The 12474-nt window shown below is 37.5% G+C and overlaps 1 protein-coding gene across 1 annotated transcript; it reads left to right on the top strand.

Annotated features, from left to right (window-relative positions):
- Window positions 1–1063: 1063 nt before the first annotated feature.
- On the top strand, window positions 1064–11891 carry LOC121324244 (magnesium transporter NIPA3-like). The gene is made up of 2 exons (XM_041265918.1): window positions 1064–1267; window positions 11509–11891. The coding sequence occupies exons 1-2, from the start codon at window positions 1195–1197 to the stop codon at window positions 11775–11777; spliced, it is 342 nt and encodes a 113-aa protein (XP_041121852.1). The 5' UTR covers window positions 1064–1194; the 3' UTR covers window positions 11778–11891.
- Window positions 11892–12474: the final 583 nt, after the last annotated feature.

Here is a 12474-nt window from a genome sequence, read left to right on the forward strand (position 1 = left end):
TATTAAACCAAAATGTATGCCTTTGTCATATTTGAATGGTTAAGGATCCCTCAATAAAGCCTTCTATTTAACTAGATCGCATGGATCCGAAACCTACTCTAGAGGACAGCAGCAAGCGTGACAATATATTATATTGTATATTATACAATATATGCTATATATTACATTACAATATATGTATATATTTTAACAATGATATTGACACATATTTTTTGTTTCAGCTGGTTTATATATTTTGTAATGACTGTTAAATATATGGTCTGGTAATATATTTTGCAATATATTTGGAGGCAAAAAATATATTTTAAAATATATTTCATTTTCATAAGGGGTAGAACATAAACAGAACATGCAAAGTTCATCTTAACAACAAGGATACATCAGTTAAAATAACTCTAATACTAGCATTTCAAATCCATACCAAAGTTTTACATTTATAAACAATCTGTTAACATAATAACAGTAGAGGCACATATATAATGTTGTGCTATTTTTAAAATTTATATTGTGCATATGGAAAGGGATATTTGTAAAACATAACTGAAGAATATGTTGTAGAATACTTTTGACATACAGTCAGTACTACTGCTGCTGCATCTGGCTGCCGTACTGTTTAGATAATGGCATTTTGTAAGGGTATCAAAAACCACACTGGCTTCGTTTTACAACATTGGCGTCATGCAAATCATGCACATTAACTTAACACATCTGCCTGGAGAAAAAAAATGATAATAATAATAATAAAAAAAAAACATATAACCACGAGCCTGACATTCATTTGCCTGTTTTAAATTAGGCTTGACTGTTTTAAATGGGTGTCTCTGTTCGATAATTATCCTACGCAAGACTGCGTGTTTTTCAGCACCACCTTCACTACAGTAAAGTGGGTGGGGAGACAGATTACAACAGCAGGTAAAGGGAACGAGTGCTAAATAATAATAATAATAATAATAATAATAATAATAATAATAATAATAATAATAATAATAATAATAATAATAATAAAAACGGTTTGCTTAGCTGTAAGTTTAAAATATGAAGACTTTACAATACCTTGTAGAGAGGTGCATCTGAGTCAGTAATTACACCGACCTGCACTTACCTTTAGTTTCTGTACATCACTTCAGTAAAGGAATGAAATTATAGTACGCGATCTGGCAATTGCAGCTTTTTAAATAAAACGCAAGAAGTTTGATGTTGGAGATCACCTTGGAAAATAAAATGGAAGAACCTTTGGCAGTCCAGGCACATCAACAGTGTACACAAGGTAGGTGTTTTTTGTTTAAGTGTCGTTAATTATTAAACATATATTGGTAATTACAAGTATGAATATTATTCAATCCATAGTTATTATTTATTATACCTGGGGCGGGCGGACGATATTATTGTTAAAATGTCATGAAAACAAAAGAAAGAAAAAGCTAACATACCCATTCTATTTTTTTTTTCTTTTTTTTTTTTTTATCTTTTAACTCGTTACTGTATTTGAGAATGTTTGAAATGACATTGATTACATTATCTCGGATTATCTCGGTCTTATTTCAAACTGTATAAAACAATAAAATATGTGGTTTTACAACCTAATTATTGTTCTAAAAAAAACAACGTAACTAAAACTGTATGTCAAATTGCATTTGTACAGGCATACCACACAATGTAAAGTTGCGGTTATACTCTGCGTATAGTTTTATTAATATTACACCTCTGCGGACCTATGCCCCATAATTAAGAGAGTAGCAGTGCCGTCTGAAACGAGGGAGAATAAAAAAAAAAGAGCTACTGGCACAGCGACATGAATATGAAGGTAACGTCTGCAGATATAAATGTTTAGGATGTTATCACTGTTAAGTGTTTTCCTCCAAACTTACTGACACCCATAGGGCCCTCAGGTTCCAGTGTAGTTATCCGGACTGCACCGGTTTCTGTGATAGTTTTCGTGATAAAGAGGCTGTAGAGGCAGTGGCAGCTCAGAGGTGGGTATGTATTAAAAACAGCCATTGCATTACTGTAGCTCCCTGGTGCCACTAGCCACGTGTGTCGAATAGGTTGCCATAGCCACATGAGGCGAATTGGGAATCCATATGTGGCGAATTGCGTTTTTCATTAGTAAATGAAAACATGAGTAATAGACACTGCCCTCAGGCATGTTTTTATTAATTAATGTATAATTATTATTTAAATGCCAAGAACACATAAAAGATAACATAAACAAACATTGCTACAATTTAAAAAAAAAAAAAAAAATCCAACAGAAACATATCCCTAGGTCTAGGTCAGCCAGGTGTCCTCAGCTCACCGCGCACCAGCAACCCCTGTAGTCTGGCCGGGCGCCTGTGGGCTTGCCTGTTAGCTGCCCAGGAGCTGCGTTGCCCTCCCAGTGTGTAAAGCTGAGTGCACACATTTCAGAAGACAGCGTGTGTCAGTCTTCGCCCTCCCGAGTCAGCGCAGGGGTGGTAGCGGTGAGCTGAGCATAAATAATAATTGCCCATTTCAAATTGGGACAAAATAAAAAAAAATAATGGGCAATGACTAAATTTAAAAAAATAAAATAAATGGCCTGCTGCTTTTTATACGAAAAATGAGAAAAAGTGGGTTTCCCCCGATAAAACAAGGGAGTGGTTGTATAGTATTTGTGTTGGCCAATATGTTTTTTTATGGGTCTCTCGCTATATCACGGCCCTCATACGAACATAAGAACATAAGAAAGTTTACAAACGAGAGGAAGCCATTCGGCCCATCTTGCTCGTTTGGTTGTCAGTTGCTTATTGATCCCAGAATCTCATCAAGCAGCTTCTTGAAGGATCCCAGGGTGTCAGCTTCAACAACATTACTGGGGAGTTGATTCCAGACCCTCACAATTCTCTGTGTAAAAAAGTGCCTCCTATTTTCTGTTCTGAATGCCCCTTTGCTAAACTCCATTTGTGACCCCTGGTCCTTGTTTTTTTTTTCAGGTCAAAAAAGTCCCTTGGGTCGACATTGTCAATACCATTTAGAATTTTGAATGCTTGAATTAGGTCGCCGCATAGTCTTCTTTGTTCAAGACTGAACAGATTCAATTCTTTTAGCCTGTCTGCATATGACATGCCTTTTAAGCCCGGAATAATTCTGGTCGCTCTTCTTTGCACTCTTTCTAGAGCAGCAATATCTTTTTTATAGCGAGGTGACCCAGAACTGCACACAATATTCAAGATGAGGTCTTACTAGTGCATTGTACAGTTTTAACATTACTTCCCTTGATTTAAATTCAACACTTTTCACAATGTATCCGAGCATCTTGTTAGCCTTTTTTATAGCTTCCCCACATTGTCTAGATGAAGACATTTCTGAGTCAACAAAAACTCCTAGGTCTTTTTCATAGATTCCTTCTCCAATTTCAGTATCTCCCATATGACATTTATAATGTACATTTTTATTTCCTGCGTGCAGTACCTTACACTTTTCTCTATTAAATGTCATTTGCCATGTGTCTGCCCAGTTCTGAATCTTGTCTAGATCATTTTGAATGACCTTTGCTGCTGCAACAGTGTTTGCCACTCCTCCTATTTTTGTGTCGTCTGCAAATTTAACAAGTTTGCTTACTATACCAGAATCTAAATCATTAATGTAGATTAGGAATAGCAGAGGACCTAATACTGATCCCTGTGGTACACCACTGGTTACCACACTCCATTCTGAGGTTTTTCCTCTAATCAGTACTTTCTGTTTTCTACATGTTAACCACTCCCTAATCCATGTACATGCGTTTCCTTGAATCCCAACTGCGTTCAGTTTGAGAATTAATCTTTTGTGCGGGACTTTGTCAAAAGCTTTCTGGAAATCTAAATAAACCATGTCATATGCTTTGCAATTATCCATTATCGATGTTGCATCCTCAAAAAAATCAAGCAAGACATGATCTCCCTTTCCTAAAACCATGTTGACTGTCTCCCAGGACCCTGTTACCATATAGGTAATTTTCCATTTTGGATCTTATTATAGTTTCCATAAGTTTACATATAATAGAAGTCAGGCTTACTGGTCTGTAGTTACCTGGCTCAGTTTTGTTTCCCTTTTTGTGGATCGGTATTACGTTTGCAATTTTCCAGTCTGTCGGTACCACACCTGTGTCAAGAGACTGCTGCATGATCTTGGTTAGCGGTTTGTAAATAACTTCTTTCATTTCTTTGAGTACTATTGGGAGGATCTCATCCGGCCCAGGGGATTTGTTTATTTTAAGAGCTCCTAGTCCCTTTAACACTTCTGCCTCAGTTATGCTAAAGTTATTTAAAACTGGATAGGAACTGGATGACATGTGGGGCATGTTGTCCGTATCTTCCTTTGTAAAAACTTGTGAAAAGTAATCATTTAATATATTTGCTATTTTTTTTCTTCATCTACGATTTTGCCATTTGTATCTCTTAAACATTTAACCTCCTCTTTGAATGTTCTCTTGCTGTTGTAATAATGGAAAAACATTTTGGAATTGGTTTTAGCCCCCTTAGCAATGTTCATTTCTCGACATATAACAGATTTATATTGGACCCCGACACCTGTGATATGTCGAGTGGGTGGTGTGTGTTTATATATATATATATATATATATATATATATATATATATATATATATATATATATATATATATATATATATATATATATACACAAAAAAAGTAGATCCATAAAAAGTTTCAATCCGTAACCAGTCAGAGTAACAACCAATCAAGAGAAAAACTATGCAGGGCATTTCAATAAAATGCAAAAACTAACAGCAGTGAGTTTCTAAAATGCAGATGTAAAAGACAACATTTCCCCTTTTCATCCTTACCCAATATTTCATTTATATTACGAATTAGTTTTATGCAATGAAACAACTTCTGACAAGTTACAATATGGAAAAATCAGTTAAAGCGAATTATGGCATTTAGGTTTGAACCAGCCCCCATTGCCCCCTTTTTTTAACTTCACCCTTTATAAAAATCAGTTTGTATGTGTCTTTGGAATAATGCCCTAAAATGTATTAACCTGATTTAACCACGACCACGCCAGCTTTCTCTTCAACACCCAAGAACTCAAAAGCGGATGTCAGTGAGGTATTAAAACTCTGTATGTATATATATATATATATATATATATATATATATATATATATATATATATATATATATATATATATATATATATACAGCGCAGGAAAAAATTAAGAGACCACTGCAAATTTTTCTTAAATCAGCATCTCTACATGTATGGTAGCCATTCCATTCCACCACATTCTACTGAATGAGGTACCGATTAGGGGATCACCTGAACCAATTCTTATTTAACGAGGAAAAGTATAAAAACCACTCCTGTGGTCATCACTATCCTCTTGCAATAGGACCAGCTGGATGGCAAAACAGTACTAGTAGTACCTCAAAAGTAATTGGAATCAAAAAATAACTATTGACTATGCCCAAAGAGTTGAAAAGGAACGTTTTGAGTGAGGAAAAGAAGGGTTCAATTCTGGCATTAGTGGCAGAGGGATACAGTGAGCGTCGGGTTGCTTCCATCCTTAAAATTTCAAAGACGGCGGTTCATAAGAACAAGGTCAAGCAGCACACATTGGGGACAACAAAGCTACAGACCGGCAGAGGGGGAAAACAACTCTCCACTGACCGGGATGACCGCCAACTCATTCGAATGTCACTCAGCAACCGTAGGATGACATCAAGTGCCCTATAAAAAGAATGGCAAACGGCAGCTGGGGTGAAGTGCACGGCGAGGACGGTTCGAAACAGGCTCCTAGGGGCAGGGCTGAAGTCGTGCAAAGCTAGAAAAAAGCCCTTCATCAATGAGAAGCAAAGAAGAGCCAGGCTGAGGTTTGCAAAAGACCATAAGGATTGGACCGTAGAGGACTGGAGTAAGGTCATCTTCTCTGATGAGTCCAATTTTCAGCTTTGCCCAACACCTGGTTGTCTAATGGTTAGACGGAGACCTGGAGAGGCCTACAAGCCACAGTGTCTCGCACCCACTATGAAATGTGGTGGAGGATCGGTGATGATCTGTGGGTGCTTCAGCAAGGATGGAATTGGGCAGATTTGTCTTTGTGAAGGACGCATGAATCAAGCCAAGTACAAGGTTGTCCTAGAAGAAAACTTGCTTCCTTCTGCTCTGACAATGTTCCCCAACTCTGCGGATTGGTTTTTCCAGCAGGACGATGCTCCATGCCACACAGCCAGGTCAATCAAGGCGTGGATGGAGGACCACCAGATCAAGACCCTGTCATGGCCAGCCCAATCTCCAGACCTGAACCCCATTGAAAACCTCTGGAATGTGATCAAGAGGAAGATGGATGGTCTCAAGCCATCAAACAAAGCCGAGCTGCTTGAATTTTTGCGCCAGGAGTGGTATAAAGTCACTCAACATCAATGTGAAAGACTGGTGGAGAGCATGCCAAGACGCATGAAAGCTGTGATTGAAAATCAGGGTTATTCCACCAAATATTGATTTCTGTACTCTTCCTAAGTTAAAACATTAGTATTGTGTTGTTTAAAAATGAATATGAACTTATTTTCTTTGCATTATTCGAGGTCTGACAACACTGCATCTTTTTTGTTATTTTGACCAGTTGTCATTTTCTGCAAATAAATGCTCTAAATGACAATATTTTTATTTGGAATTTAGGATAAATGTTGTCAGTAGTTTATAGAATAAAACAAAAATGTTCATTTTACCCAAACACATACCTATAAATAGTAAAACCAGAGAAACTGATAATTTTGCAGTGGTCTCATAATTTTTTCCAGAGCTGTATATATATATATATATATATATATATATATATATATATATATATATATATATATATACACACAATGATCTGACGTTTGAAGACAGAAAAACATTTGTAAGATAATTGTATTACGTTCCTTTTAGTATTACTACTATGATATCAAACCCATGCAATGTAGTAAAAGAAACCTAATAAATTTATTTGAGAAATGCTTTGACTATTTTTCCATGTCTTACTACATACTGTACTATTAAGTGTTTTTATAGTTATGGTGAACAATATTTAAGGTACCAATTTCAGTGCAAGAACCTCTTAACACATTTTACAAAACCACAATTTCAGAATCTTGTAATGTTGTTCTTTGATGTCATGCATGAAACTTAAATGTGTCAAAGGAAGTATTTGGAAGTGGTATGACCACTGTAAGCACTTTTAACGGTCCCTCATATCAAAGTTTTTGTTTGGCAGAATAAAGGAAAATAATAAAATGTCATCTGATATTTTTAGCCCTGTGTAAGCTAGGGAATATCAAAGAGATAGTTATTACTGATACATAATTGGTGTATGCTTACAAGAGCTAGCTTAAGGAGGACTGTGCTGCCATAGTAACTACTTTAATTGAAACTGCACCTGTGTTTATGTCAGCATTGTGCATTCTTCCTTTTGTTCATGACACTGGTTTGTTGAATGTACTTACAATATAAGTTAATGATAGAATGGATGCAGTCATAACCTAGCCCCAGTGCCCAGTGTATTATTTCTAACCAGCGAACACAAATTTGGAGGATGCTCTTGACTAACCAAGGTTGGGAATATTTTGGATGGGATATTAGGTGCTGAAGACTGTGGTCTTGGTATCTCAGTAGGAGTAGGACGTCCCTGGAAATATCTTCAGATGATCCCATTGATGTACTTTAGGTATATTTTAGAGCCCTATTTCTAAAGTTTAACATGAATTATCTTTATATAGTCTGTTTTGAAGTATTGTTTTTTTTCGCCAGCACTATGCATTATCATTCCAGGACATCGTGAGACACTAATTTATGATTACGAATCACAAATAATTTTAACAAAATAATTGTATCTCACCTGTTGTTTACATTCATGCATTATATAGACCTCAAATGTGCAATAAGACATATTTTATTTCATTTTAAAACACAACATCGAGTACTACAGTATTTTAAAGAGTAAATAGTGGGGTTCCAAAAAATTATAGTGTTACACACCCCCATGTGTTTTACAACTGTTTAAATAATGTTGCTGTCATTTTCACTGTTAACATCCTGACAATTTTGTACACTTATAACTTTAAAGTCTGTTTCAAAGCTCTTTTCAAAATGTCCGCTCTAGCGCACTGATAGTGTAAGGATCATTGCCCACATTGTTAAACAGGTAACACAGTAATAACATGATGTGGTACAGAACAGAAAAGCCAGCAGGAGAACTTGCTATGTGTTATGTGTTAAATGTGTTATCTTTTTTAAATTACTCTTCCTGCAGTGATTTAGACGACAGATCTCAAACCCCAGTGCACAAGAGCGGACATTTTGAAAAGCGCTTTGAAACAGACTTTAAAGTTATACGTTAAAAAGTTGTCAGGATGTTAGCAATGAAAAGAAAAATTACAGGTGCGTTATTTAAACAGTTTTATCAACATGTGGGGATGTTTAAAGGTATATTTTTTCAGAACCCTGCAACTACTCTTAAAAGAAACTTCTTAGTTTTCTTGCCTTGCTTTGCATGAAGTTTGTTATTGCTTCACTTCCTAGGTCATTTCACCCCAGAAATATTTTGTTGGGTCAATGTATCCTACCGGCTGCAAAGCATGTCAGTCACTAGGGGGAGCAACTGGTTGGTTACTGACAGAGGACAAAGGTCCTATAGGGATAGGGACACTTTTACTCTCCAGGAGAAATGACCAAGGAATTGCAAGACAATCTAAAAACAAGGTCATTAACAGTAAACCCATTTCTGGATCAGATATCATGTTCTAAAATAAAATATAAAAGTATTTTCGTCTATTTTCTAGTATTATTGCATTGATGTGCATGGCTGGGAAAACGTATGGAATTATTTTGTATGCTACAAGCACTTAACAGACAATATTTGCAGTATTCATGCAAGAAACTGCCATGCAGATTGCTCTGTGCAAGATCCATCCAGCGCTTTCAGGTGTAGGTGGGATAGTGTTCCCTCTTTGTTTTACTTCTTGAAATATCAACTCCTGAAATTACCCATCTGCCCTATTCTTAATCCTCACTATCGGATAATTTTAGGAATAGCTGCCACCTATACAGACCAGAGTGGTTTATTTTGCAGAATAGTTAGGAATGTTCAACCATTTCCAAAATGTAATACGTTATTGTATGTCACTGATATGACAAAAGTTCAGTCAGGGAACTCATGTGATAGAATATTTATTACAGATTAAACATGATAACACATTTATGCATGTTATATGTTCTTGGATAACATATTTAACATACTGTATCATACATCTTTGGCCTCGCCTCGAGGAAGCCCATTATTTTTCTCCTGATAAGTGGAGAGGCTGACTGTAGGAAGCCATGGGCAGGGGCAGGATAGCTGCTCTCCCCCTTAGAAGAAGCCAAAAAAACAGGTGGAGGCTTGGGAGGAGGAGGCAAACTCTAACTCACAGCAGGAAGGTAATGCATCAGGTAAGATTGAAAGCCTTTCCTTCACATCATTGGAGATGTTATTATGTTGATAGCGATAAGGTACTGCTATTTCGATTGCTGGTTATCAACACTTAATAAGTTTGATTTGATTGATTGATTAAAAGTGAGTTCCCTGCCTGAACCACCACTTTGCTTAATGTAGTGTAATAAACGGCATGTAGAATTCATTTTTGACCTCCTGTAAAGGAGGGTGACATGTTATTCTTTGTCAATGCTGTTAATTAAGGTTTTAGTTGGGAGATGTACTTGAAATAACATTTTCATAAGAAGCCTCCAAGGACTTTAATGTTTGTGGAGACACTGCTGCTAGGTGACTGGTGTAACCACGGGGAACTGTAAGATAACCACTTTCCACGAATTCAAGATCATTTATGGGCCAAGTCAAATACATTTCTAACTATCACAACAATTATTGCTCCACAAAAGTAAATTATAAGTAGGGGTTAAAGTTAGTATTGTTGACTAATTGCAAAACTAGTGTATGATGTTAGTAGCCTGAGTATTTCAAAGTTGTTAATAATCCAGTAACCTAAATATGAGGGTGTGACAGAGAGCAAATGAATCCTAGTCAACAACCTCCCTCCTGTATAACAGGAACAGTGTGCCTCGTACTGGATGGTCTGGCAGTTCATTTCAGGGTAATTCGGGAGCCAGATGTCCAGGAAAGGGGCAGAGTCACAATGCCCAAAGTCATCGCCCTAATGCGGTAAGCGATGTGTCAGTCATGGACTGGAGGAGATGTGATTGAACTAGCTATCACAGGGGGTGTGACTGAAGGTATAACTCTTCTGCTCACCTACAATGCCCTTCATCACACAGGTCCCGAATACCTCCTCAACCTGTTAACACACTATGTCCCTGCCCACAAGTTGAGGTCCTCCGACTCTGGCCTGCTTGTTATCCGCAAGCATAAGTGCACCACACTTGGAGAACGCTCGTTTAGCTTCACGACTCCAACTCTTTCGAACTCTCTTCCAGTTTTGGTGCATGATTCCCCCACCGTTGCTTGCTTTAAATCAACTCAAGACACACCTGTTCTCTCTTGCTTTCCATGCTCTTTTAGCCTGATATCTGCTATTAGCTGCTGTGTTGTTGCTACAATTTCATGTATTGTTTTACTATCAAGTATTATGCTCTTCCCACTGTATTTAATGTACTATTTCATGTATTATGCTACTGTCATGTATTAGACACTTTCCACTGTATTTAATGTATTATGCATTTTCTTGTTGTTACGGCATCTTGTAAAGCGCTTTGTGATGGCGGTCCACTATGAAAGATGCTATATAAAATAAAGATTGATTGATTGATTGATAATAGGGGATGTGACGATGTAATCTGTTCCTTTGATGTGGTTACTGAAAGGGCCCATTTGGGAAACGTAAGTGATTAATTACTGTGAGTGTTAAGTGTTTTGTTTGTTGTTAACTGTCTGTGCTTGTCCTTAAAGAAGGCTAACCCTCGGGAGCTGTAGCTAAACCACCAGCATTTAAACCCAGACTCCACTTCACCATTGTACTCTAATAAACCTGTAAACCACCACTTTCACAAAGAGCACTCACTCTGGGCTTGGGACAATGTTGTGTGTGTCTTGTTTACTGTATTATTATTTTGGGACTGAACCCCGTGGTTTGCCTGAGTGATACACAGCATTGCGTAGGGCCAGGTGTTATTATTTGTCAGCAGATAAAGAGCTGCTTTTTCACCATGAACTGTCTTGTGTCTATCATTCCTGAGCACTGCATCACCACTGCACCTGTGCACTACAAACCACTTTGCCACAGAGGGTTTTTCACCTTACCAAAGAAACTGCATGTTAAACTGAGTAAACAAAGAGTAAAACTAACATTTAACATTGACCCAAAACTAGCCAATAAACAAAAATTAAGGCTACCTTCCCTGTGTTGTTTTGGTTTCTATTAAAGACAGCCATCCAAAAGATTATAGCTGTAATAGATTATAAACAACACTCACATTACAAACATTGTTCTCTGTACTTTGTATATTTTCAATACTATTCTTGGCATTTGATTCTTTTGTTTTTTGTTTTTTCCACAGGAGCTATTTTATCTGTTGCCTGCCCAGCCTCCTTTGCACAAGCCCTGTGTCAAGTTACCAATGTATCTGTCCTGAAGGCAATGAACATTTCAAATGGAAGCAACCTGGACAAACCATTGCTAGCAAATGATAAATTCCACAACATCTACATTGGCTTGGTCCTAGCAATGAGCTCAAGTGTTTTTATTGGGTGCAGCTTTATACTCAAGAAGAAGGGTCTCTTGCAGTTGGCTAAAAGGGAAACAACTAGAGCAGGTAAGCATTCCTGATTTGTTAATATGATTATTTTAATCATCTGCATTTCTCAGTAATATCTCACGTGTGTTCTGTGTAATCCCATTATTGTTTCTACTAAGATCGTTATTTGCCATGCCTACTAAATGTTCCAGCAAAATTACTTAAGAAAACTAATAGTACTTGCATGTTACATTTGTACAAATTAGTTTTATTACAACCATCACTTCATATTGTATTTTTTGCTTGTGTTAAAAAGAATGTAACTTTGGGGTCCCCAAGTGGCTCATCTGGTAAAACCACAGCCGCGTGGCGTGCAGGGTCGTACAGCGCAGGTTCGCGTCCTGGCTGTGGGGAGTCGCCAGTCTCTCTGGGGATTACAAACAGAATGTCAAATTGGCTCTGGCACTTCCATGGGTTAGGGAGGAAAAATACAGCAGGGACCAATTCTCATCAAGCTGCAGCAGACCATACTGTGGGGAATTTCTAAACTGGAGAGAAAATCAGGGGTAAAATAACTGGACACTTTAAAGAAAGACAGTAAAGTAGAATAGTGTTCCACCCTGAATCAAAAAGGTAGCACACACAGGGGCTCCCAAGTGGCACATCTAGTAAAGGTTGTAAAGGATGCATCCTATAGCCTGGAGATCATAGGTTCGAATCCAGACTATGTCAGTGCCGACTGTGACCAGGGGTTCCTAGGGGGCGGCTGGCACGGAGGGCTTAGGTCGT

This window comes from Polyodon spathula, chromosome 1, assembly GCF_017654505.1.
Source record: "Polyodon spathula isolate WHYD16114869_AA chromosome 1, ASM1765450v1, whole genome shotgun sequence".
Taxonomy (NCBI): Eukaryota; Metazoa; Chordata; class Actinopteri; order Acipenseriformes; family Polyodontidae; genus Polyodon; species Polyodon spathula.